Source organism: Spermophilus citellus, assembly GCF_964194105.1.
Source record: "Spermophilus citellus genome assembly, chromosome: 3".
Lineage (NCBI taxonomy): Eukaryota > Metazoa > Chordata > Mammalia > Rodentia > Sciuridae > Spermophilus > Spermophilus citellus.
The window spans coordinates 10,256,214-10,282,006 of record NC_138184.1 but is presented as its reverse complement, the minus strand read 5'-3'; the positions used below and the strand labels follow the sequence as shown (position 1 = coordinate 10,282,006).

General features: G+C 47.5%; 2 protein-coding genes across 3 annotated transcripts; one reads left to right on the top strand and one right to left on the bottom strand.

Annotated features, from left to right (window-relative positions):
• Positions 1-4,322: 4,322 nt before the first annotated feature.
• LOC308643226 (synaptonemal complex central element protein 2-like) lies at positions 4,323-19,095 on the top strand (the record flags this gene model as incomplete). Its single annotated transcript, XM_081283140.1, has 4 exons — positions 4,323-4,423; positions 16,348-16,522; positions 18,640-18,828; positions 19,090-19,095. The coding sequence occupies 4 exons, from the start codon at positions 4,323-4,325 to the stop codon at positions 19,093-19,095; spliced, it is 471 nt and encodes a 156-aa protein (XP_081139266.1).
• Positions 19,096-19,607: 512 nt separating this feature from the next.
• Positions 19,608-25,793, bottom strand: LOC308644589 (glutaryl-CoA dehydrogenase, mitochondrial-like). Of its 2 annotated transcripts, XM_081285949.1 has the most exons (11): positions 25,639-25,793; positions 25,520-25,555; positions 25,108-25,251; positions 24,872-24,934; positions 24,207-24,377; positions 23,188-23,317; positions 22,888-23,104; positions 22,310-22,413; positions 21,937-22,062; positions 21,515-21,675; positions 19,608-19,874 (listed from the first exon to the last, which is right to left on the bottom strand). In XM_081285949.1, the coding sequence occupies exons 1-11, from the start codon at positions 25,727-25,729 to the stop codon at positions 19,801-19,803; spliced, it is 1,317 nt and encodes a 438-aa protein (XP_081142075.1). In that variant the 5' UTR covers positions 25,730-25,793; the 3' UTR covers positions 19,608-19,800. The 2 variants fall into 2 exon arrangements, with proteins under 2 accessions (XP_081142075.1, XP_081142076.1); XM_081285950.1 differs by lacking the exon at positions 25,520-25,555 and having other exon boundaries at positions 25,639-25,792.

Here is a 25,793-nt window from a genome sequence, read left to right as displayed (position 1 = left end):
TCTGGTGCCTTTCTTTAGGGGCCCCGTGTGTTGCTCCATGGGGAGGACATGGGATAATGGGTCCCTGGATGTGGGTGGTGGAGGTGAGTAGAGTAGGGGGACCTGGGAGGCCCTGCCGGCTCCACCAAGCCCTCCTCTAGGTGAACGGAACAGAAACTCCCTGTGCCGGGGACGCCACTGGAGGTCCAGAGGCCAAACTCCCTGCCAGGCAAGGAGGCTGGTTCTCTGTGTGTGGTACAGGGGACTGAGCCCAGGGCTCACCACATGCTAGGAAGCGCTCTACTGAGCTACAACCCAGCCTTTTTTAAAAAATTGAAATGGGGTCTTGCCGAATTGCCCAGGCTGGCCTCAAACTTGTAATTCTCCTGTCTCAGGTTTTCAAGTAGCTGGGGTTACAGTATATGCCATGGCACTTGGCTGGAATTTTTTTTTTTTTAAGGAAATAAAGTAGTTTTATGTTGAGCTAAATATAACGTGGATTAAAGTTACCCTGAAAGGCATGTTACTGCAGCAGAGGTTACAGCAGGCAGCTTTAATATTCACAGAACAAAAGAAAGTCATAAATTAACACATTTACCAAATACACAGGTAGGAGCCTCAGGAACTGGGCTACTGCAAGGGAGAAATCTTTTCGGGTTTGAGGTGGGATCTAATAGCATCAGAGCTTTGGGATTGGTGGAGGCTGGAGGTCTGCTCAACTCAGGGTGCTTTCCAAGAGATTTACCTAATAGGACAATGTTGGGTCAATGGCTACTAAAGGGATTAAGATGTGGACCCGCAAGTCCCACTGTCCAGTCAGCAGGGCCAGTGTGAAGCAGCTTCTCCACAGAACTTAGGTTCACAAAGAGGGGATTTATTTGGCTTCTTTTACTTCATTTGCAAAATAAAAAGCACTGAATAAAATATTTGTGGTGGGATTTTAAGCTCTAAAGATCTTGAGTTAATCAGTGGAGAGGTGGTAAGAGCACAGTGGCCAAAAATCAGACGGATAAAACAGCTCAACACCAGCACCACCAATTACATTTTCCAACACCCAAACCAATCCCACGATTCTCTGTAAACCAACTGGTTGTTAAAGTATTCAACTCAGTTCTGAAACTAACTCCCCATAATTAGCACAGACCCCACAGGCCAAGGGCTCAATTGAGTAGGTCTGTCCCATCAGAGGCCAGTCTCAAGCCCGGAGCTACTTGTACTTCTGACCTCGGGTTCCATGACCTCCTCAGGTTCAATAGTTTGATAGGATGCTCAGAGAATTCAGCATGCTTAGCTTACATTAACGACTCAGGGACAGACAAATGGAAGAGATGCATAGGGCGAGATGGGGCTGGGGGTGATGACATGTAGCTTCCAAGTCTTCTCATGTACTCTTTGGTACCCTCCAGGTACCAAACTGGAAGTTCTCTGAACATTACTGTTTAGGAGTTTTGTTTGTTTTCAATATTGGGGACTAAATCCAGGGCCCCATAATACTAGGCAACCACTCTCACTAAGCTACCCCTCAGCTCTTTTTATTTCAAGACAGGGTCTTGCTAAATTGTGGGCCTTGAACTTGTGATCATCCTGCCTCAGCCTCTCAAGAGAAGATGGTTTTCAAGAGTTTTTATAGAGCTTAATCTCCAGTCCTCTCTCATTCTGCCCCTTCAAGGAGATCAGTGGATGGGGCTGAAAGTTCCAGTCCTGGTTCACTAGGTCTTTCTGCCAACCAGCACAATCTAGACACCCCACCCTATGTCACCTTATTAGCATAACAGAATTTTTTTAGGCAGGGAATGGGGAGATGCTAGGGATCAAACCCAGGGCTTTGCACATGCTTAACAGTAAGCCTTTGAGATTTTTCTGTGTTATCCTCAAATCTTCAAACCCCAGGCTGCAGGAAGTGCATTTTGTTCAACTTGTGGCTATTTGCTGAATCTTTACTTTTTTTAAAATTTTTTTTAAATATTTATTTGACACATCTTTGTTTGTATGTGGTGCTGAGAATCGAACCCGGGCCGCATGCATGCCAGGCGAGCGCGCTACCGCTTGAGCCACATCCCCAGCCCCGAATCTTTACTTTTTATCAGATGTTTTTCCCTGGAGCTTTTAAACAGCCTCATTTTTGCTTTGTATCACCCTGGTAAGTTGTGTCCGCCGAGAACTAAAAAAAATAATAATAAATATTTAAAAAAATTCTCTCTCTATCACCCTGGTAATAGAATGAGGATAGATTCTGAGATTGAGTGATACTTTTGTGATCACACTGCTGGTAAGAGTCCAGATTCAAACTCACCGTCAGAGTGTGGGCATCAAGATGTGTCCTAGTCAGGGTGTGGCTAGGGACAGATGCTGAGGCAAAACAGGTGAGCAATGTCATCAGATTCATGCTACATCCTCCCTGACATGGACATTGCAATATATCACTGGTGAGAAGCTCCATCTCTTTTATTTTTATTTTGAGACAAGAATAAATTTCTGAGGCTGGCCTCAAACTTTCAATCCTTCTGCCTCAGCCTCCTGAGTAATTAGGATAATAAGTATGTACCACCTTGCTGGGCTCCTCAAACTCTATCCAACAAAACCTCAAAACCTCCTACAGATCTCTGCTTTCCTGCTGGAAGACCTCATGGCTGTTCCTTTACATTGACTGCTTTCATCTCACAACCTTTGCATACACCTGTTGGAACCTTTTGCTCATTTGTGTGTGTGCATGGGTGTGGTGCTGGGGATGAGTCCAGGGCTGTGCACATGTGAGGCAAGTGCTCTACCATTCAGCTACATCGCAACATATACCACCCCTTTTCTTGAGATGGGTTTTGTTATGTTGTCCCACAGGCCCTCAATTTCTTAGCCTTAGCTTCCCCTAGTAGCTGGGACACAGGCATGTACCACCAAGCCCATTCCCATTTTTAAAACCATCTTACTGGGTTGCAAAAGTTCTTTGTAAATGCAGTATACAAGTTCTTTCATAAACAAATATATTTGCAAATATTTTCTCCCCATCAGGCTCCCTGTACTAATTGTTGATTATTGCTGTTTCTGCTGTTATTAATAAGCGGCGCCACACTGTGGAGGCAAACCCCACATTGCTTTCAAGGAGCTTCTAGTTGAACTAATTTACAGTTGTAAATGTACAACTCAGTACTGGGATCTAAACCCAGGGGCGCTCTACTGCTGAGCTGCATCCCCATCCCTTTTTGAGACAGTTGCCCAAGCTGGCCTCGAACTTACCATCCTCCTGCCTGAGCCTCCAAGTAGCTGAGGTTACAAGTGTGCGCCACCAAACCTGGCTGCATAAACTTTCACACCGAGGATAATAGGGAGCCATGGTCATAATCAAGGGACGTCAAGGGCCGGAATCCTTTATTGAAAAGGTTTCTCCGCGTAGAATGACGAAATGAGCCGTACAGAATGAACACCACGCACACTGCTCCCCACAACCCGGGCTGCACGAGGCGCCCTGGAGTTTCCCGCATGCGCAGACCTAGGTGCTAAAAACGTAACCTTGCCCCCCCCCACCCCCCGCGGCTCCAGCTGCGTGCGCAACTCCTGGACAGCTCAACCGCCACTTAACGGCCAGTCACACGGACTGCGTGCGCAGGTTCTCGGTGGGGGCGGGGCCTGGAGGGTGAGCTTCAGCACGTGCGCTGGGGCGTGCCGGGGGCGGGGCCGGCGCGTGCGCAGAGAGCGGGAACCTAAAGGCGGGAAAAGGATGGAGCGACCAGGAGTAGGCAGAACTGTTTTCCTTAGCGCGGGCGGAGGGCGGACTGGCAAGGAACGGCCGCGATCCCGGGCTTCCCCAGCAGAACTGATCCCGGCCACTCCTTTCCTACCATCGGGGTCGCCTCTCGCCCGGCCCGGCGCCTATTCCCCACTGACCGGCCAGGCCCCGACTGACTGACGAAGGGACGGTGACTGACGTGCAGACAGCCTTGGCCAGGACAGACTTAGGCGCGTGGCGCGCGGCAGCAGCAGGGTAGAAAGAGGCCCAGACACCCGTGCTCTGCCCCTGTTTCTTTTCTTCTTCTCCTTCTCCTACCTCTTCTCCTTCCTGGAAGGACTGGAGCCGACACACAAGCCATTTGGCAGCCCAGGCCCCACGGCGCCCCTCCCAGAGCCTGTGCCCTCACCCCGGCCCCTCCAGGTCTCTCCGCCGGGTCCCCGACCCCCCACGGCCCCCACCCCGCTGCTCCGTCCCCGCGGCACCCACCCCGCTCTGCCCGTCTCTTCCGCGGGTCCCCACCTCGCACACACGGAGGTGCCCAGGGTCGAGGCGGGGGACACGACGCCCGACGCCCAGACGCCCGCGGCCTCTCAGGCGCCGGCTGTGCCCGCAGGTGGACATGCCCCACGTAGAGTTCAAGGACCAGGAGCCGCAGGCGATGGGGGAGCACCAGCAAGGCCAGGAGCACGGCGAAGAGGAAGCTGGTGGAGGGTCAGCTAGGTGAGGAGACCCGCCCAGCGGTCCTTCGGGTCACCCGTTCCTTCCACAGGGTTCCTCCGGTGTTTGTCCTGGTGCTCTTGTTCCACAGGTGGAGGGGACATCCTCCATGTGCCAGGCACAGTTCTGGGAGCTGGGGACGCAGAATGAGCTGACCCCCTAGAGGAGGAGACAGAAAGTGCCCACTATGCATCCCTCTCCTGGGCATCCTCGGGTTTGTTCAGGATGCCCCCTCAGGTACCCAAAGCTGCACGTGCCCAAGTCCTTCGTGGAACGGTATGTTTGAGTAGAACCTACTCACACCTCCCTTGACTTTAGGTCATCTCTAGGGACTTATAATACCTAACGCAGGGACCCCCTGGAGATAGTGCAGGTTTTGGTTCTAGACCACTGCAGTAACATGAATATTGCAATAGTCACACTAATTTTTTTATTTACAGTGCATATCAGTTAGATTTATATGACATTGTAGCCTAAAAAGTGTGCAATGACATCGTGGCAGAAAAAGATAACTTGCATACTTTAATTAAAAATACTTGGGGCTATAGCTCAGTGGTAGAGCCCTTGTTTCACTGTGAAGCACTGGATTCCATCCTCAGCACCACTTAAAAAAATAAATAGATATGGGCTGGGGATATAGCTCAGGTGGTAGAGTGCTTGACTCGCATGCAAAGGGTTCAATCCTCAGCACCACACACACACACACCAAAAAAAAAAAAAAAGAGAAACAACCTTAATCGTGCAAGGCGCTGTGGCTCATGCCTGTAATCCCAGCAGCTTGAGAGGCTGAGGCAGGAGGATCACAAGTTAAAAGCCAGCCTAAGCAACTCATTGAAACCCTGTCTCTAAATAAAATTTGTTTATAAAAATGGGCTGGGGATGTGGCTCAGTGGTTGAGTGTCCCTGAGTTCAATCCCAGTACCTTAAAAAAAAAAAAAAAACCATAGACACACAATTTCTTTGAGACCCAATAAAGGGAAGTCCAATGAAATGAGATTTGCCTATAGAATTTAAATGCTATGTAAATAGTTGTCATAGTGTATTGTATTGTTTAGGTAATAATAGCAAGGGAAAAGATCTACATATTCATCAGAGATGAATTTTAAATATTTTTACTTTTTAAAAAATTTTTTTAAAGAGAGAGAGAGAAATTTTTAATATTTATTTTTCAGTTTTTCGGCGGACACAACATCTTTGTTTGTATGTGGTGCTGAGGATCGAACCCAGGCCGCAAGCATGCCAGGCGAGCGCACTACAGCTTGAGCCACATCCCCAGCCCTTTACTTTTTTTGATATTCAAAATATGTATAAAAATTTTTGTGGTGCTGGGGATCAAACCCAGGGCTTTGTGCATGAGGCAAACACTCTACCAACTGAGCTTATTCTTGGCCCTCTTGTGCTATTTTGAATTTATTTCCTTTTTTGCCTGGTTTCTGTTCTTGTGACTAAAAGGCTCAGAGGTCACTCCAGTAAAACTGGGCTGACTGGAGCTGCACAAAATAACCACAAAAGAGACATAAATATCTTTTTGTTTGGGGTCACTGTGACGGCTCCTCTGACCTTAAGGGTCCGAAGGAAGAGAGAGAGCAAGAGCAAGCGCTGACCCCTTTTATTGAGGAGAAATAATTTAAATGAGGCAAGGGGTCGGGTTTCAGGGGGCTGAGTCAATCTTCATGATGTCCACTGTCAGCAGGTTGACAGACACCTGGGTAGGCCACACCCAAGGGCACAGTAAGAGAAGGGGACACACACAAGGGGACTTCCATGGAAGATTCTATCCTAAACAGGGCAAGGGGTTATATTACAAAGGAATAGGTGAGCATAGCTTCATCCATGGGGCTGTAGCAAGACATATCCATGCACAAGACACGGACCCTCGGACTGAAGAAGGGTAGGGAAAGCTCTGCCACATTTCTGTGACTGAGTGCCTCAGCACCCAGCCGGGGAGTGTGACTCAGTCATGTGTAAAGTTGGTCTCCCACACTTTTTCTTTTTATGGTACTGGGTATCAAAGCCAGGGCATTGTCACATATGCTAGGCAAGTGCTACATCCCCAGTCCCCATTCTGAATATTTTTAATCTGTGATTGTTTGAATCCATGGATGCAAACCTGTGGATATAGGAGGGCTTACTCTATCGCAGTCAGAGTATGAGGGGTAAATGGGGAGCCAGTGATTGTGGCCAGTGTAGATCAGATTTTCAAGAAAGTTTTCATGGAGGAGGAGACGGGTGAACTTATGGGTAGGGAAGAAACTGCTCCAGGCAGAGAACAGTCACTGGAAAGGCACAGAAGGAGAACTGTGCTGGAATAGCATGAATCAAGAGGGAGGTGGTCATATGCAGACTTTGGATGTTAACTGCCTATGTGATGGTTTAGAGTAGAGGAATGACACCCTGTGACTACAGCAGGAGTCAGTAGACTATTGATAGTAAAGTTTTTAAAAAAAATATTTGTTTATTTTTTTTTGTGGTGCTAAGGATCCAACCCAGTGCCTCACACATGCTAGGCAAGTGCTCTGTCACTGAGCCCCAGCCCCAGCTCGATAGTAGAGTTATACTGAAATATAACCATGCTTGTTCCTGTACTTGTTGTCTGTGGCTGCTTCCTGCAGAGTTGAGCTTTTCCAACAGAGACAGCATAGGCTATAAATTTGAAAAGATTTACTGTGTAGTCCTTTTTAGCAGTTTGTCCTCTGTTGGACTAAAGTATTAAAAGGCTCCCTCTGGCTGCTGTGTAGAGAATAGATTGTGGAGGCAGGGGAACCCATGAGGAAGCAATTGGAATGATCTAGGCATAAGATGACTGTGACTTGGCCCTGAGTAGATCTATGGCAGTAGTAACTGATCAGATTCTGGATATATTTATAAGAAATCAGAACTGACAGAAATTGCTAATAGATGAGATGTGGGGTGAGAGAAAGAGAGATGTCAGTGATGGCTAAAAAATGTTTTTTCCTGCACTTTTATTAATTCATCACATATTTATTGAGGGCTGGGTTGTGGCTTAGTGGTACAGCACTTGCCTAGCATGTGTGAGGCACTGGGTTCGATTCTCAGCACCACAAATAAATAAATAAATAATAAAGGTCCATTGACAAGTAACATTTTTTTTTAAAAGTATTTATTGAAATACAATTTATCTGGCTTGGACAGACAGATACATTTCTGTATGCTTGGAATATAATAGTGAAAAAAATCAGAATTCCTACTCTCTTAGAAATTAGTTTCTTTCTCTTAGTAGTATGCTTTTTTTTTTTTTTTTGTGGCTTGATAACTTATTTCTTTGTAGTGCTGAATAATATTCTCTTTCATGGATGTACCCTGGTTTGTCAATTCACCTATTGAAGGACAACTTGATCACTTCCATATTTTAGCAATCATGAATAAAGCTTCCAAAAAAGAACTCAACACTCCCAGCTCAGCCCAGATTCGGCTCCCAGATCTTTTTTTTTTTTTTTTTTTTTTTGTGTGTGTGTGTGTGTGTGTGTGTGTGTGGTGCTGGGGATTGAACCCAGGGCCCCTGTGCATGTGAGGCAAGTACTCTACCAACTAAGCTATATCCCCAGTCCCTAATTTTTTTTATTTTTATTTATTTAATTTTTAGTTGTAGATAGACACAATACCTTTATTTATCTATTTTTATGTGATATTGAGGATTGAACCCAGCGCCTCACCTGTGCTAGGCAAGCGCTCTACCACTGAGGTACAACACCAGCCCCTGAAGTTTTCAATTTTAATGAAATACAATTTATCAGCTTTTTCTTTCATGGATTATGCTTTTGATGTTTTAGCTAAGAAGTCAACTTCAAACCCAAGGTCATCTAATCTGGAAATCCAAAACAGTCCAAATTCTGGGAAAAAAATAATAATTTTTTAAAATTAATTAATTAGGGCTGGGGATGTGGCTCAAGTGGTAGCGCGCTCTCCTGGCGTGCGTGCGGCCCGGGTTCGATCCTCAGCACCACATACCAACAAAGATGTTGTGTCCGCCGAGAACTAAAAAATAAATAAATATTAAAAAAAATTCTCTCTCTCTCTCTCTCTCTCTCTCTCTCTCCTCTCTCACTCTCTCTTAAAAAAAATAAATAAAATAAAATTAATTAATTAATTAATTTATTTTGCAGTGTTAGGAATGAAATTCAGGGCCTTGTATAGCCCTACTTGAAACTTCTTGAGTGTTATGTAGGCATTCCCAAAATTTTAGATTTTAGAGCGTATGAAATTGGATTTTTAGATTAGGGATGCTCAACCTATAACAGCACTATTGAGATATAAGTCACATGCCATACAATTTACCTACTTGAAGTATACAATTTAATTGTTTTTAGTATATTCATAGAGCTTACAACCATAAGTTACCTTTAAAACATTTTTATTGTTCCAAAAAATAAATCTTATATTCCTTAGCTTTAACCCTTAATCCCTGCACCTACCCAGCCTGTAACTACTCATCTGCTTTCTGTGTCTGTAGAGTTGCCTGTTCTGGACATTTCATATAAACGGAATCATATACTTGTGGTCCTTTGTGACTGCCTTTTGGGGGCAGTGGTACTGGACATTGAATCCAGGACCTCAGTCATGTTAAGCAAGTGCTCTGCCACTCAGCTACATCCCCAGCTACATCTCCCAGCCCTGTGTCTGTCTTGACTTAGCACACACCTGTAATCCCAGTAGCTTGGAAGGCTGAGACAGGAGGATCGAGAGTACAAAGCCAGCCTCAGCAACCGTGAGGCACTAAGCAACTCAGTGAGACCCTGTCTCTAAATAAAATACAAAATAGGGCTGGGGATGTGGATCAGTGGTTGGGTGCCCCCGAGATAAATCCTGGTACCAAAAAAGAACCCAAAACTAAAGGACTTCATTTATCCCCCCCCCCCAAAGTATGAGGAATTGAACTCAGGGGTTTCTACCACTGAGTACATCCCCAGTCCTTATTTTTATTTTATTTTAAAACAAAATATTTTGGGGGATGGATGTTTTAATTTCTTTTGAGTACACATATACAGCTGGCCTTCTGTATCCTCAAGTTCCATATTGGCAGTTCTGTGTCTTCAAATTCAATCACCAAGAATGGAGACTATTAGGGGAATAAATTTCATCTATACTGAACAGGTACAGACATTTTTTCCTTATCATTTTTCTCTAAACAATACATCATAACAATTATTTGCATTAGGTATTTCAGGTATTCTAGAGATTATTTCAAGCCTACTGGAGGATTTTGTAGGTTTTGTGCAAATACTATGCCATTTATAGAAAGGACTTGAGTGTTCCCAGATTTGGTATCTGAGGGGTGTAAAACTAAGATACTGGATACCAAGGGATGAGGAGACCTGCTGGGTCAAAGAAGAGACATACTCAGGTTCCTGGTGTAAAAAAGCTGCTTTGTGGAGAGCTGGGAGCTGGTGTAAGTGGATGTGAGGAGATCAGGTTGGAGGCTCTGGCAGGGGTAGCATCTAACTGGGCAGAGGATAAGGCAAGAGGAAAGGGTTGAGTGAGGATGCCTCCGGCCACATTGTGCTGCCACAAGCTCCAGCTGTCTTCCCAAGTTAGCATGTAGTGACTTCATGTTGGGAGCTTGAAATTGGTTGTGGTGGCTGACAAACACTACAAATCAGATGGGCATGGTGGTGCACGCCTGTAATCCCAGCAACTCAGGAGGCTGAGGCAGGAGGATGACAATTTTAAGGCCAGGCTGGGCAATCTAGTGAGACCCTGTCTCAAAAAATAAAAAGGGCTGGGGATGTGGCTCAATGATAGAGTGGTAGCTGAGTCCAATCCTCAGTACCAGAAACAACAACAACAAAACTACAAATCAGGGTTCCCCTCCACCCACCCCCACAGCCAGTCACTCAGTGCATTACTTCTGCCTGCTTTCTGGCTTGTCATGGTTTCCCCGCAGGTACTGGCTTCTCTGAGGAGGCAAGAACAGAGTTCTGTGTTTCCCTTTGTTCATTGTTTGTTTTTGAGGTGTTTGAGGTGGCCAAGAACATCCACATGAATGTATCCAGCCCAGGTAAGAAATGACAGTTGGATTATCTGACCCAGAACTCAGGGTGGGGCAGGGGCTGGATGTGACGCTGTGGGAGTCATTGTTGCAATGGCAGCTGTGGAATGAATGAGTTCACGGGAACAGGGTGAGAAGAGGCTCAGAACAGGACCTGGAAGACTCCAAACAAAGCCAGCTTCCCCTATTCCTTGGTTGGAAAGCAGACCACATGGTGGAATGCTTTCTAGGTGTGTGCTGTCAGAGACCAGAGAAAGGAAAGAAATGGTTGAAGTCATCTGTTTGTTAATCTTACCACAAATATGCATGTTAAGACCAAAATCTGTGTGGTGAAGAGATGCAGACAATTGCAAATCATTTAGAGACCTCAAGGAGCACACAAGAGCTTTGGGCCAGAAACCAGATGGATTAAAATCAATGCAGAGGCCAGTTAATAGATCCAGCAGCAGATACTCAGCAACATGATTAAAATGTTAACACATTTTGGGAGAGAAAAGAAGAGGGTGAGGAACTGGCTCATCAGCTTCGATTCAAACCTTCCCCCTTCCTGGCAAGTACCTCAGCAAAACATCGCTTTGCCCAAGCGCCAGAGATTCTGTTGTGTTCCTCCTTGAATGTTTGATTAGCTTGCCTCTCCTCCTGGGACTGCCGCCCGCGGTGGTCATAAGTGGCTGGCGGATTGTTTACTTGTATATCTGTTAGAGGCCACGGAGGGAGGGCCCCACCAGCGGGTGGCTCTGGCTCACACGCCTGCCAATCACAGCTTTACCTGGAGCGAACAGATGGTCTCTTCACTTAGACCCATTTCCTGGGCCCCCTGCCAGCCTGGGCCCTGCCTGGGAACTATGTCCTAATCCTCGAAGCTGAATTAGGGACTCCTTAGAAGAACAGACATAATAGATGGGCACAGCGATGTGTTTATAGCCCCTACCCCACCACCGACCCCTGAGCAGGCCATACACACCAGGCGTGCTGTGTTGGGCTCACTTCCATTCCCTGGCCTCTGTCCAGGGTTGGGCAGCAGAAACAGGCCCAGGAACTGGGGAAGCCAGTGGAGAGGACACCATGCATTTTGTTTATTAAAGCTAATTGGTGAATGCAGGCCCAGGGAAGCCTATGATTCATTAGCATCCTGATTAATATGCAGCTGCTGAGTATTAAGAAAAATGAAATAGAAAGGACTAAATCCCCAAAGGAGAGGTTGGAAAAATAAAGAAGCTCTCGGCAGACATCTGATGCAGGCCTTTGTCCCACACAAAATTTGAATTAGTTGAATTCAAGTGATTTTTCACCATTTGCAGAGCTGCCATGAAAACCAGTTCCAGCTTCATCCCTTGAGCCTTAGAAAGGAGCATCTCGAAACTGTTAGCAGCTCAGGCAGGCTGTGAACAATTATAGAAAAAGAAACACCTGGCGGTATCATTAATTTTAACCTGAGGTCCTTAAACTCTTGAGCAATCCAGGAGAGGTTGAGACAAGGCAAACTAGGGGTGCAAGGAGGCCTGCAAACAGGAATATCAGAACCACCTCTGTCAGTGGCTCATTCACTTAGGTATCCAGCAGACATTTAGGAAGGCTTTGGGGGACTGGAAAGCAGAGACGAGCAGGATGAAGGCTGTGCCCTCCAGCTGGTATGTGCACTAAGGGGGACCAATGTACCTAAGCTATGATAGCGTTGTGACCAAGAGCAGTGGAGTGCAGGAAGGGAAGTTCCAAATGTCACTTCTGTGTGAAGGAAGCAGAAAGGGAAAGTCATCCAGGAAAAGGGTGATGGATTTGGCGAAATTGTGGAAGGTTCCAGATTGCCAGAGATGTAGTGGGCAGCAGAAAACTGTAAGGCTGGAAAGAGGGTGCAGGCCCAGATGCTGGAAAGCCTCATCTGCTGTGTGAAGGAATTTAGACTTGACCTATGGCTGCTAGGAGACCACCTTAGGCTGTCAGGTAGGATTAGGAGATGGAATTGCAGTTGTGAAGGTCACTAGGGCTCAGATGAGAAATGATATGCAAAGGGTGATAATTGTGGGGAGATTCGGGTGGTGGAAATGAGAGCGTTTCAAGGATGCAGAGGAAGAGAGAAGCCAGACTCCAGGCAAAGTTGGAGTCTGAGATGCCTGGGATCAGCCCTGTGGAGAAGAAGCCTGTGGCAAGGTGAACATGTACATCATCAGGAGCTCAGGAGAGAGGCATCAGCTGGGGATGGTAAACTGGGTGGGTCACCAAAGTGTGGCTGGTATTGAAAGCCATTCATTTATTCAACCCATGAGATCCTGAAGACTTGAATGAGACATGGTCCAGGAGTCCAACAGAGGCTGAGTGACACAATAGGCACTATGCACTTAAGTCAAGCCCAGGAGAACTTTATAGAGGAGCAAGTCTTTGGTGGGAAAAGGGACTGCCCAGGCACATCAGGCTACAAGCCTACCTTTGGAGAATGACAGGCTGTTCACTGTGGAGGGGCGAGTGGGAGATGAGCTGGACAGGCTACAGGGAGGAGCCATGCAGGCCTCATTACCCAGCAAGGGTTGGAACGAGGGTGTTCAAGAGGGCATGAAGGGAAGAGAGCAGAGGCCCAGGCAGGATCTGTTTCCACACAATGGGAATAATAGGGAAATATTTCAGCTGCTGCCAAGAGGTTCAGGGTGTTGCCCAGGAAGGCAGCAGTACTAAAGGTCGCTGGGAAGCCCAAGACCAGGTTCTCTCAAGTCCTCTGCTCCATTTTCGTCCTGCAAAGCATGGCCATTATTATTATTATTATTATTATTATTATTTTTGGTACTGAGAATTGAACCCAGGGGCACTTAACCACTGAGGTACATCCCCAACCCTTTTTTGTATTTTATTTTTAGATAAATAATACAGGAGCTCACTGAGTTGCTTAGGGCCTCACTAAGTTGCTGAGGCTGGCTTTGAATTCATGATCCTCCTATCTTACCCTCCCAAGCCACTTGGATTACAGGTGTGTTCCACTGCCTGCCAGCTGTTCTCTTAAAAGCCATCCACTCTAATCTCCACATGAATCCAGATAACACAACATCAAAATGTTGAAATGCCTGTCCTGGCTCTGAATGAGTCTCTTTTGCTTACCCCTGGGAAAGAAAAGTAACTGTGGGCTCTAAGGTCAGGAACTCCTCAGTAAATTTTTGTCCCACTCCAAAATGTCTTTAAAAAAGGCACAGAAAGCGCTGTTTTACTGTGTGTTTTTCTATAGCCAACTTTGCTATAGACTCTTGTCTTATTGGAAGCACTTTCCTAGCTTGGTGAATTCATTGGCAATTTTGTCTTGCCTTGAAGGAGGATGAGCTTGCGTTGTGTGAAGCCAGGGGAGTGCCGGCTCCTTCCTTCCTGCCAACAGACAGGAAGCACTGGGTGCTGGAAGCATGGATGGAAACAGGGCACAGTCCTCTGGGATTTACAGGCATGAGGAGTGACAAATAGAAACAGCAATATAGATTTGCAGGGGGTCATGGATTTTTCTTTTTTCTTTTTTTTTTTTTTTTTAACTGGAGACTGAACCCAGGGGTACTTGACCAATGAGCTACATCCCCAGCCCTATTTATTTATTTATTGGGGATTAAACCCAGAGGTGCTTTAATTTGTTTATTTTGAGTCAGGATCTCACTAAGTTGCTTAGGGCCTAATTTGCTGAGGCTGGCATCAAATTTGTAATCCTCCTGCCTCAGCCTTCCAAGCTATATGCGCTACCACATGTAGCACATAGACAACTTTTAAGCAGGTCAAACATTGGGGTCTAGGTAGGTCTCAGAGGTCAAGTCAGGGAGCAAGTGCAAAGAAAAAGAGGCAAGAAACAATCTGGCAAGGGACACATGAGGACAAAGTCACAGCCAAAGCCTGGGTCTGGGATTTGCATGCAAATAACCACCCAGGCTCTGGATCATCAAGGTTCCACAGTGTTGTATTCTGAGCTAAAATGTGGAATTTAGGCAGGCAGGAGACTGAAAACCAAGAAAAAGTTTATGGAGAAAGCATCCAAAAATGAAGATGTATTTTCCTAAGTGCAGATACTCTTCTATTTACAATGGGGTTATGTTGTAATAAGCCCATTGTAAATTGAAAATATTGTCAGTCCAAGGCCCTGGGTTTGATCCTCAGTACCACATTACAAAAGAAAAAAAGTAAATAAAATAGAGCATTGAACCCAACTACACCTAAAAAATAAATATTTTTTTAAAAAAAGCATTGAGGGGGGGCTGGGGTTGTGGCTCATGGTAGAGCACTCATCTAGCACGGCTGAGGCACTGGGTTCGATCCTCAACACCACATAAAAATAAAGTAAAGGTTACTGTATCCACCTACAACTAAAAAATATATTTTTAAAAATGCATTGAGGGCTAGAGACAGAGCTAGAGTTAATATTGGAGAGGCCCTGGGTTCCATCCCCAGCACCAAAAAAGAAAAAAAAAAAAAGGGAAAGGAAAGGAAAAGAAGGGAATGCACAGAGTGCACCTAACCTGTAGAACATCCTAGCTTGGCAACATAGCGCATGTAGAGTGTTGGTTGTTTCCCCTCGTGTTCTCTGCTGTCCTTGGCTGTAAGGTAACAATCATGAGTGGACCAACCCCAGAGTGGTGGTGAGGATGCAGAAAGACAAGGCATGTAGCTTAGTGTGGCACCTGGCAGGTGGGAAGTGCTTAAGCTAAGGGCCTGGGATGTAGCTCAGTAGTAAAGCAGTCCTGGGGTTCAATCCCCAGTACCAAAAAAATAATAAGAAATTTGTACATACACACTGTGTGTGTGTGTGTGTGTGTGTGTGTGTGTGTGTGTCTGGGAATGGACTCCAGTGTCTCCCATCTGCTAGACAAGTGCTCTACCACTCAGCCACACCCCACCATAAATATAACTTCTATTTTTTTTTTTTTTTTTACAAACCCTTGTGTCGAGGGCTAAATATAACTTCTGTGTGTTGTGTGATACTGGAGATTGAACTCAGGAACATTCTACCACCTAACTACATCCCCAGCCCTTTCATTTATTTTATTTTGATTCAGGATCTCAATAAATTGCTGAAACAGGCCTCAAACTTGTAATCCTCCTGCCTTGGACTTCTAAGCAGCTGGGATTACAGACATGCACCACAATGTCCAGACCTGCTACCAGGGATTGAATTCAGAGGTGCTTAACCACTGAATCATATCCCTAGCCCTTCTTATTTTTTTATTTTGAGTCAGGGTCTAGCGCCACCAGGTGTGCACCACCAGGCCTGGCTTAATTATAACTATTCTTGGTGGGGGGAGTTCTGGGGTTTGAACTCAGGGGCACTTGACCACAGAATCACATCCCCAGCTCTAATTTGGGTTTTATTTAGACACAAGGTCTCACTGAGTTGCTTAGCACCTCCCTTTTGCTGAGGCTGGCTTTGAACTTGAGATCCTCCTGCCTCAGCCTCCTGAGCTGCTGGGATCATAGGCATGCATCACCTGCCCAGCTTAAAATGAAATTTTTAAAAAAGGGGCTGAGGACACAGCCAGTGATAGAACACTAGCTCTGCTTTCAATCCACACAGAACGGGGGGCGGGGCAGTTGGTGTAATAAAACAACAGCAACAGATCCTGTCTTGGAACCTTGGACATACTTAGTTTACACCTCTGGGTCTGTTTTCTTAATTATTAAATGGGCTGCCAACTCCATTCTTCAGGGCATGAATGAAATAACTTAGGGAAATTGCCAGGAATGCCTTACAGGGTCAACCACCTTAGGACTTTTCCCACTGTAGAGCTCATTCAGATAAGTCTGTCTTTTATCTCTCCAGTTCTGAGGCTTCATGCATGCTAAGCTCACACTGTACCACTGAGCTATATCCCCAGACCAGATCAGCCACTCTTGGGAGAGAGTCTGGGTCTGATCTCAGTTTCCTGCACTACATGAAGTCAGGTTTCTGGCCCTTGTGTGTCTCCACCTCCAGTGCCAACCGCCAGCTGCCTGTGCTGGAAGGGAAGCCAGTACCCTACTTCTCCTCTCTGGAGTCAAGCATTGATATCCTGAAGAAAAGAGCCCAGGAACTGATCGAAAACATCAACGAGAGCAGGCAAAAGGATCATGCACTCATGACCAACTTCAGGGACAGCCTCAAGATCAAGGTGACAAACTTTCCATAATGGGACTGGGGGTGTTCCTCCCATAAAAGGGGAGGGAAGGCACCTTAGCTGGGCTCTGTTACATTCTAGGTACTGTGCTAGGCAATTCACACACAGTATCTCATTCTACCATTACAACACTCAAGAGATGGGACCCATTTCAGATGAGAAAAGTAAGGTTCAAAAATAAATCATCTGAGCCGGGTGCAGTGGTGCACGCCTGTAATCCCAGCATCTGGGAGGCTGAGACAGGAGGATCATGAGTTCAAAGCCAGCCTTAGCAATGGTGAGGTGCTAAGCAGCTCAGTAAGACCCTGTCTCTAAATGAAATGCAAAATAGGGCTGCGGGGCTGGGGATGTGGCTCAAGTGGTAGCATGCTCGCCTGGCATGCGTGCAGCCCGGGGTTCGATCCTCAGCACTACATACAAACAAAGATATTGTGTCTGCCGAAAACTAAAAAATATTAAAAAATTTTCTCTCTCTCTCTCTCTCTCTCTCTCTCTCTCTCTCTCTCTCTTTAAAAAAAAAATAGGGCTGGGGATGTGACCCAGTGGTTGGTGCCCGAGTTCAATCCCAGATACCCTCTCAAAAAAAAAAAAAAAAATACAAAATAGAGCTGGAGATGTGGCTCAGAGGCCAAATATGCCTGGGTTCAATCCCTGGTACCCCAATAAATAAGTGATTTGGGCTGGGGGTGTGGCTCAGTAGTAGAGCACCTACCTAGCATACATGAGGCCCTAGGTTTGATCCTCAGCACCATCAAATTAAGAAAAAAAATTTAAAAGAAAATAAAAGGCTTAGTTGGTAGAACTCTTATCTAGCATGCGCAAGACCCTGGGCTCAATCCCCAGCATCACCAAAAATATAAAAGAAAAAGTAAAAATGATTTGCCCTAGTGAGGGAACCAGGTCCATCTGCCAAACCCAGCCTCTCACCTCACACAAATGTGAACAGCAGCAGGAATAGGAACCATTAATAGCTCATAATAGGAACCTTTGATAGCTCATCACACCTGTGTGCTCTGGAAGTTGTCAGTGGTTTGTGACAGGACAGAGGTTCCCCCAACACTCCTGGGGTTTATGTCTGACACAGCCTGATGTTATGCTCAGGTCTGACATTAATGGTTGTGCCTCTTGAGAATTACAGTAGGCAGAGCCCATGAACTTGCAGTGCTCCTGGGTCCCTTAGTCAGACCTTTTTATTTTCAAATTCCATCTAGTCGGGCTGGGGATGTGGCTCAAGCGGTAGCGCACTCACCTGACATGCGTGCAGCCCGAGTTTGATCCTCAACATCACATACAACAAAGATGTTGTGTCCGCCGAAAACTAAAAACAAATATTAAAATTCTCTCTCTTAAAAAAAAATTCCATCTAGTCATTCTTTGGTATCTACAGTAGGATTTATTCCAGGATCCCCAAAATATACCAAAATGTATGGATGTTCAAGTCTCTTATATCAAATAGTGGAACAATTTTATAGAACCTGCACACATCCTCCTATCAACTTCACATCATCCCTAGATGACTGTTAATATTGAATACAATGTAAATGCCATGTAAAGAGTTGTTATACTCTAATGTTTAGGGAATAATGACAAGAAAAAGTCTGTACATGTTCAGTACAGATGTAATTGTTCAAATATTTTAAAATTTTTTGTCGTTGTAGATGGAGAGAATGGCTTTATTTTATTTGTTTATTTTTATGCAGTGCTGAGGACTGAATCCAGTGCCTCATGCATGCTAGGCAAGTGCTCTACCACTGAGCTATGGCCTCAGCCCCTTGTTCAAATATTTTTGATCCATGGAGTGAATCCCTGGATGTGGAACTAGCAGGTGCGAAGGGCTGACCGTACCTACTCTTGTTTGCAGTGGTAGAGATGGAACCCAAGGCTCCTGAGTGCTAGGCAAGTGCTCGACCACTGAGCTGTTACCCCAGCTATCACCTGTACTTTAGCATTTTGTTTTAAAAAATGAAAAATTTAATATGTAGGCAATTTTACTTCTATCACTGGAATTCTTTGTACCATTTTAATAAATTGCAGAATTCTAAAAGACTCACTTAGAACAGATGTATAGTATGCTGCTTGTTTGATTTTCTAAGAACACTTTTCTTTTAAAGGTCACCGATCTGACAGAGAAGTTAGAGGAGAGAATGTACCAGGTTTACAACCACCACAGCAGGATCATCCAGGAGAGGCTCCAAGAGTTTACCCAGAAAATGGCAAAGATCAGCAATCTGGAAACAGAGCTCAAAGAAGTCTGCCACACTGTAGAGTCCGTGTACAAAGACCTGTGTGTCCAGCCTGAGGTGGGAGTGACATCCTCACAGGGTGGGGCTGGGGGCTGTCCTGAGGAAGGGGACTTGTAATGGCTAAACTGGGAGTGAATGCGGACAGGAATCCACTGCCTAGCCCTAACAACAGGGCCACACACCCTACAGAACCCTGTGGCCCCCAAAACAGTGTGTCCAAGCTGAGAAACCAAACCACTGTCACTTCTCATCACTGTGTGGCTACAGAAAGGACAAAGTGTAATCCTGCCAGTCAGCAACTGTTCCCTCTACCCACAGCGCTGAGCCCTGCAGCCTGGCATATGCCCTGGGGCCTAGGAAGTGCCTCATCCAAGTTTATTTATTACAGCAGAGCCCAGACTCAGAAATGGGCCAGGCCACTCCAGTGCAAGGTCCCCGCCCTGTTCCAACAATTCAAAGCCCCCAGCTTTGTTGCCCTCTCCCCTGAGAAACTCCCCAAACTTCTTTGCAGTGGTTACCAGTAAACATGGCCGAACACTGTGGGGTCAGCTATGCAGGCTCTTTATTCTCCTTTCCCTTGTTCTGCTCCAGTATCCAACATAAATAAGGCACTGCCCCGGGATGGGAGGGTAGGAAGGCACAGTGAGCCCCGATACACCCTCTTGGGGTCTGGGGTTTGCTCAGGGCAACTCAAGGTTGGACTTGATGAAGTTGCTACAGAGTCATTCTCCTCCTCCTCCCTGCTCCACCCCATCAGGAGAAGCTTCTGTCTTAAGGTAAATGGAATCTGACCTCATCCACAGTTAAAAGTGGATCGAGAAACACTGAGAATCCCATCTTCTTTTTAAGAAACACTTCTGGATGATTTCCAAAGGGAAACTTTGATATTTAAAAATCAGTATGTCAGTAGTTCCCATCATACAAGTTGGGTCCATTTACCACCATCTACAGCACAGTGGTCCCAGGGTTCAGCCAAACATCTCTCCAGGAAGGGGCTTCAGAGCATCCAGGTCCTCCAATGAAGTGGGTTCACTTGCCAACTGTAAACGCCTGAATTCCTGTGATTGCTCTTCCAAGGATCAGAGCGTGAATGTCATGTGTACCTGGACGAGATTAATAAAGAGTGGGCTTGGAGTCTTAGAACCTGTGACTTCCTTTTAAAGTTAGTTTTCATGTCCCCCTAGGTCACAATTCCAGAAGAACAGACCTACAGAGATGATGAATGCTAACCACTGCTGGGAGATTCACTTACATCTTAGTGACAGCCACCAAGAGGCTATTGTTGGGCCAAGCAGAGAAGATTGTTTTTCACAGTTCTGTAATATAACTTGGCCAGAAAAATAAAAAGATAACCCAAGTTCCTTGTGCTAAATCCAGTAATGCAGCAAGTCTAGCCCTCGCTATGGGCCCAGCCTTAGTGCTCCCCACTCTTGGCAAATTCGCCCCACCCCACACGATACCCCAGTTGATTAAACATTTGATTTTCAATCCAGCCATGCTTCCCATGACAGAGGCTGAGCCTTTTGGCTATGTGAAAATACGACTCTTTCCCATCCCAGGAGGGACAGGAAAGCAAATATCAGAAAGCAGTCACTCGTCCAGGCTAATCCCCCAGCCTGAAGCTGTCCCTCCTAGAGTGGCCCACATGACCTTCCCCAGCTTTCAGCAGGCAGAGGCAGAGACTAGGCCTCCCTTTTACAGAGTCGAATCACACTGTTGACTTCCCAAAGCCCACTTCTGACCCTCCCCTCTGCTGTGTAAGATCCTGTGCAGGTCCCTCTGCTTATCCTCAGGGTCATCCTCACACTGTAGGATCCCCCACCCTTGCCTGACAGAAACAATATGTGGGGCTGCAGGACCTCCCCTTGGTTCCTTAGTCCTGGGGGTGAGTAGGGAAGACATTCACTCCCACACATGCCATCTCTTCTGTCTAAAAGCTTCTCGGTGTGGGGAACTCTATTTCTACATGGCTTGTAATGGACTGTGCTTTTTTTTCCATTTGTTTGTTTATTTATTGGTTCTGGGGTTTAGTGTCCAGGGGCACTCAACTACTGAGGCACATCCCCAGCCCTTTTTGGTATTCTGTTTAGAGACAGGGCCTTGCTGAGTTGCTTAGCACCTCACTAAATTGCTAAGGCTGGCTTCGAACTTATGAGCCTCCTGCTTCAGCCTCTGGAGCTGCCTGGATTACAGGCATGCACCACCACACCCAGCCCTTTTTTTTTTTCCTTTTCAATTATCTTTTCTTTACATCTGTCTTCCCACCGAGTCAGGAGTCCAGGACCCAGTGTGAGCAATATCCAGTTGCAAGGTGCAAACATCACAGTCTACAAATGACTTTTCTTTATCTCTGAACATAAAGTAGAATGGTGATTCCTGTATGTTGCTTCACCCTCTCTCCCTTGCACCCCCAGCCCTTGGGGACTGCCCTCACTCTGGGGATGCCTGTGGAGGCTGTCCCTCAGTCTGAGGAACACCCTTCTCCTTAGCACAATGGGAGAAGGGGCCAGAAGTCCACATAGGGCCTGCTGGGACCTCGATGCCATGCAGTGAGTGTGTGGAGCATTTCATTTTCACCAGGCCACATGAGCAACTTTGGATGAGAGACAGAGGCCTGTGACTTGACCCCCGTCAAACTGCCACTTGCTGATAGCTGGAGTAGGATGCAAACATATTGTCCCAAGACACTGAGAAGGCCACTGTGACACCCCACCCCTGTCCCAACCAAGGGTCCAGCCCCTACCTTCATAGGTGTTCACAGCCTCCAGGTTCATGGCATGCCGGATCACATGATATTCATCAGAAATCCCATTCCCCCCAAGCATGTCTCGGGCCTGGCGGGCAATATCCAGGGCTTTCCCACAGTTATTCCTCTTCAGCAGGGAGACCATTTCCGGGGTGGCCCTGGAAGTGGCACATACATGTAACAAGCAACAGATACAAAGAACTGATGCCCTGAGCAAACCCAGCCAGTGGGAGGGTGGACTCCCTAGTGTAGCCACCAAGCTCCCAATAAGAGACCAAGGCCATTCCTGGCCCAGTCCATGAAGGCCAAGAGAAAGAGAAGCATGGGTTCCTGGAACTATTAGGGAGAAAGGGCCTTCTCCCCAGGAGGGGCACAGAGTCCTCCCACCATAGCTGCCTCCCCCAATTTGAGGCCCCTACTTGTCCTGATCCTTCAAGCGGCCAAGCTGCAGGCAGGCATGGAGGCCCAGTGTGATCTCAGTGAGCATGTCTGCCAGCTTCTTCTGAATTAGTTGGTTCCTGGCCAATGGTACACCAAACTGGATCCTGAACAGGTAAGATCAGGTAAGGGCTGGAGGGATTCCCACTCCCTGGTCTCATCCCAAGGCCCCACTGTTCCAGGAAGCCCACCTGTCCCTGGAGCTCACCATGGCCCAGCTGTGGACTCAGCCCTTCACTGCGCAGAAGGAATTCACAGAGAAGGGCAGGAACTGGAGAATCACCACTGGGTACAAGATGAATCTCAAGACCCCTCACACCCCTAGGAATCTCACAGCATAAATGCCATACACACCTGTCCAGGGTGTACTGCCGGGCCGTGTGCAGACAGAACTCGGCGGCTCCCAGCACGCCCCACGTGATGCCATATCGGGCATTGTTGAGGCAGCCGAAGGCACCCTGTAGGGTTCAGGGTGGTGGGGCTGAGAGCCTATGCAGAACCAACTCTGAAGCAGAGGAAAACTCCCTCCCAGACACCCCAGACAGGGACCCAGCAGCCATTTAATCACACAGGGCCCTGGCAGCAAAGCTCCGGTGCAGCAGGCCTGGCCCGGTGCCTGCCCACTCTGGATCTGTGCACTCCTACCCAGCCTGGGACCTGGATTCAGAGCTCAGACCTAGGAGGCTGGCGTAAGGAGACTGAAAGATGACCATGACTGCGAGGCTTAGGCTGGTGCAGGCCCGCAGGTATCCTGGGCAGAACCAAGATAAGCAAGACGGTCAGCCAAAAAGGACATTATCACATTAGTGAGTCAGTTTGACCTCATTTTATGCTCTATAAGCACAGGGACAGTGTGTGTGTTCAATCCTTGCCTGAGAAAGGTGAACCAGAAGGTGACCTGACACCAGTTTACCCAAGTGTCCACTACTCACCGCCAGGCCAGACACATTGGGCAGCAGGTTCTCCTCTGGCACCTCCACACCATCCATGATGATCATGCCTGTGGCAGAAGCCCGCAGCGAGAACTTGCCTTCAATCTTGGGGGCTGAGAGGCCCTGCATTCCCTTCTCCAGAAGGAAGCCCCGAATGCGGTTGTCTTCACACCGAGCCCACACTACAAACAAGTCAGCCACAGGGGAATTGGTAATCCTAGGGACAGGACAGTCAGTAAGAGGACTGGTTGCTGACCCCCTGCCCTATCCACCTGCCTGCCCAACACCCAGGCCTCTCACCAGGTCTTGGTCCCACTGAGAGTATAGCTCTTGTTAGATGGGTTATGGTGGGCCTTGGTCTCCATGCTGCCAGGGTCACTCCCATGGTTGGGCTCTGTGAGCCCGAAGCAGCCCAGAAGCTCCCCTTTGGCTGCAGGCACAAAACAGAGTCACAGGGCTGCTAAGCCAACATTCACCCTCTCAAACAAAAATTACCAGTTTCCCCACTGAGCCAGGCTCCTTGACCAAGGTGGGTCAGGCCCTGCCTTGCCAGCACTCCCAGGCAGTAGAAGAAATGGTTCTCCCAGGCCATCATCACAATGCCATGCTGGAGAATGGGCCCCAGGGAATCAGGAAGGAGTGGTGAGTGTCCTGAAGGCACAGAGAAGTTACACAGGAGGAGAGTGTGAGGAAGACAGATCCTGGCAGAGGAATGGGATGGGCAAGGGCCCAGGGGTACCTTTGAAGAATCCCAAGCAGCTGAGCCTGGCTGAGGAGGAGCAATTGAGAGAGTGGCCAGAAATTAGGTGGAAATGTGAGCAGAGGCCGGGTATATGCAGGGGGTCTCATGGACATGGTTAGAAAGTTAAGACTTTACACTGTGGTCTGGGATTTGGAACACAGAAAGCAAATCAGGAGACAAGACAGATCTAAGAGGAGATGGTCAAGACTGGTGAGTGATCTGGTATCCAAGTGATCCCAGAGCCTTGTCAGAGAGACTCAGGTGGTCAATGGTGCCATTTCTTTCTTTTGCTGTACTAGAAATTGAATCCAGAGCCTCCCACATGCTAGGCAAGCACTCTACCACTGAGCTACATCCCTAACCTTTTGATTTTTTACTTTTGAGACAGGGTCTCACTAAGTTGCCCATTGGCCTTGACTTTAGGCTCCTTCTGCCTCAGCCTCCCAGAATTATCAGGTGTGTGCCACCACAACCAGATGGTACAATCACTGAGATGGGGAAAGAGGTAGGCCACATTTCTGCATTCCAGATCACAGGGTCTGTCTTCCTTCCACCAGCCCCACAGATAGCCACTCACCCAACCGGGGCAGGTACTTCTGCCGCTGCTCCTCATTGCCATAGGCATAGATAGGTTGCATTACAAGGGAGGACTGGACGCTCATCATGGACCTGTAGCCGCTGTCTACCCGCTCCAACTCTCGGGCCAAGAGCCCATAGGCCACAGATGAGACCCCAGCACAGCCATATCCTGGGGGCATGAGGAAGAGCAGGTAGGATAAGAAAGGCCAAATCGGGGCTGGGGATGTGGCTCAAGAGGTAGCGCGCTCGCCTGGCATGCGTGCGGCCCGGGTTCGATCCTCAGCACCACATACCAACAAAGATGTTGTGTCCGCCGAGAACTAAAAATAAATATTAAAAATTCTCTTCTCTCTCTCTCCTCTCTCACTCTCTCTTTAAAAAAAAAAAAAAAAAAAAAAAAAAAAAAAAAAGAAAGAAAGGCCAAATCCCAGTCCAGCCAGGACAAGGGACTTCTGGGACCCAAGAGAGAATGCTACATCTGGGCACCCAAGGAAGCAGGCAGGGAGCTGGCTGTAGTTGGGGGTTTACTCATCTCTTCCCACAGCTGCTTTCGAAAAGAGGGATAACCAATCCCATTTTAGATCAAGAAACTGTGGCTCATGGAAAGGAAGGACTATGGGACAAAGTGAGGTCTACAAAGTACAGAGAGAAATTTGTCCCTACCTTTGATGGTAGGTCCCAGAACACCCAGCTCCCCCATCTCATTGACGATCTCCCGATGAAAAACTGTGAAGGGACAGATAGATGTCTGAGTTCAGGCCCAGCTGTGGTCCTCTGCAGGCCACAGGTCCAGAGACAGAAGAGCCCAGATACTAGAGCAAGCAGAGCCGGTATAAATGGCAGAGGATAGAGTTTCAGTGAGGAAGGGATCCCAGGGTGCCCACCGGACCACTAGGCACCTTCATTGCGATTGGCCAGCAGGATTCGAGGCATAAGACGCTCCTGGCAGTAGGTGCGGAAGGTGTCCCTGATGAGGATCTCATCTGCTGTCAGCTGCTCCTCCAGCACCAGCGGGTCACGCCAGTCAAACTCAGGACGAGAGGCTGGAGTGGGTTGGGAATTGATTCAGCCTGGCCCACCCCTTCACCCCTAACTCGCTCCTTGAGGATGTGGGCTGCAAACAGGACTGACAAAAGTGACCATTCTCCGATCCTGAAGGATCAGTGCACCCATAATCTTAGCGCCTTTGACCCTGAGCATGCCCCTGCCTCCCCTCCTGGGCAGTCCTCGGATTCAGGGGCAGAGTCCACCTGGGGCAGGCAGACAGCTGGACAGGGGCGGAAGAACAACAGTGTGGCTAAAGATCCTTACATGTGGCCGGTTGACTCTGTGTCCTCCCTCCTTTCTCTGCAAACACACAACGTAAAAGTTACATAGGAAACGCTCCCGAACCCCCAATTCTTCCTTCCCCATCCCACCCGGACACTGACCAGTGTGCACAGCCGCCGAGCCCCACGTGCGCAGGACGCGCAGGCGGGGCCAGCGGCTCAGCAACCGCAGAGAGACGCCCTTCAGGGCCATGAAATCAGCAAGGGGCAAGCGATGCCAAGACGGCCACCTGGAAGAGCGGAGGCGTGAGGCCTAA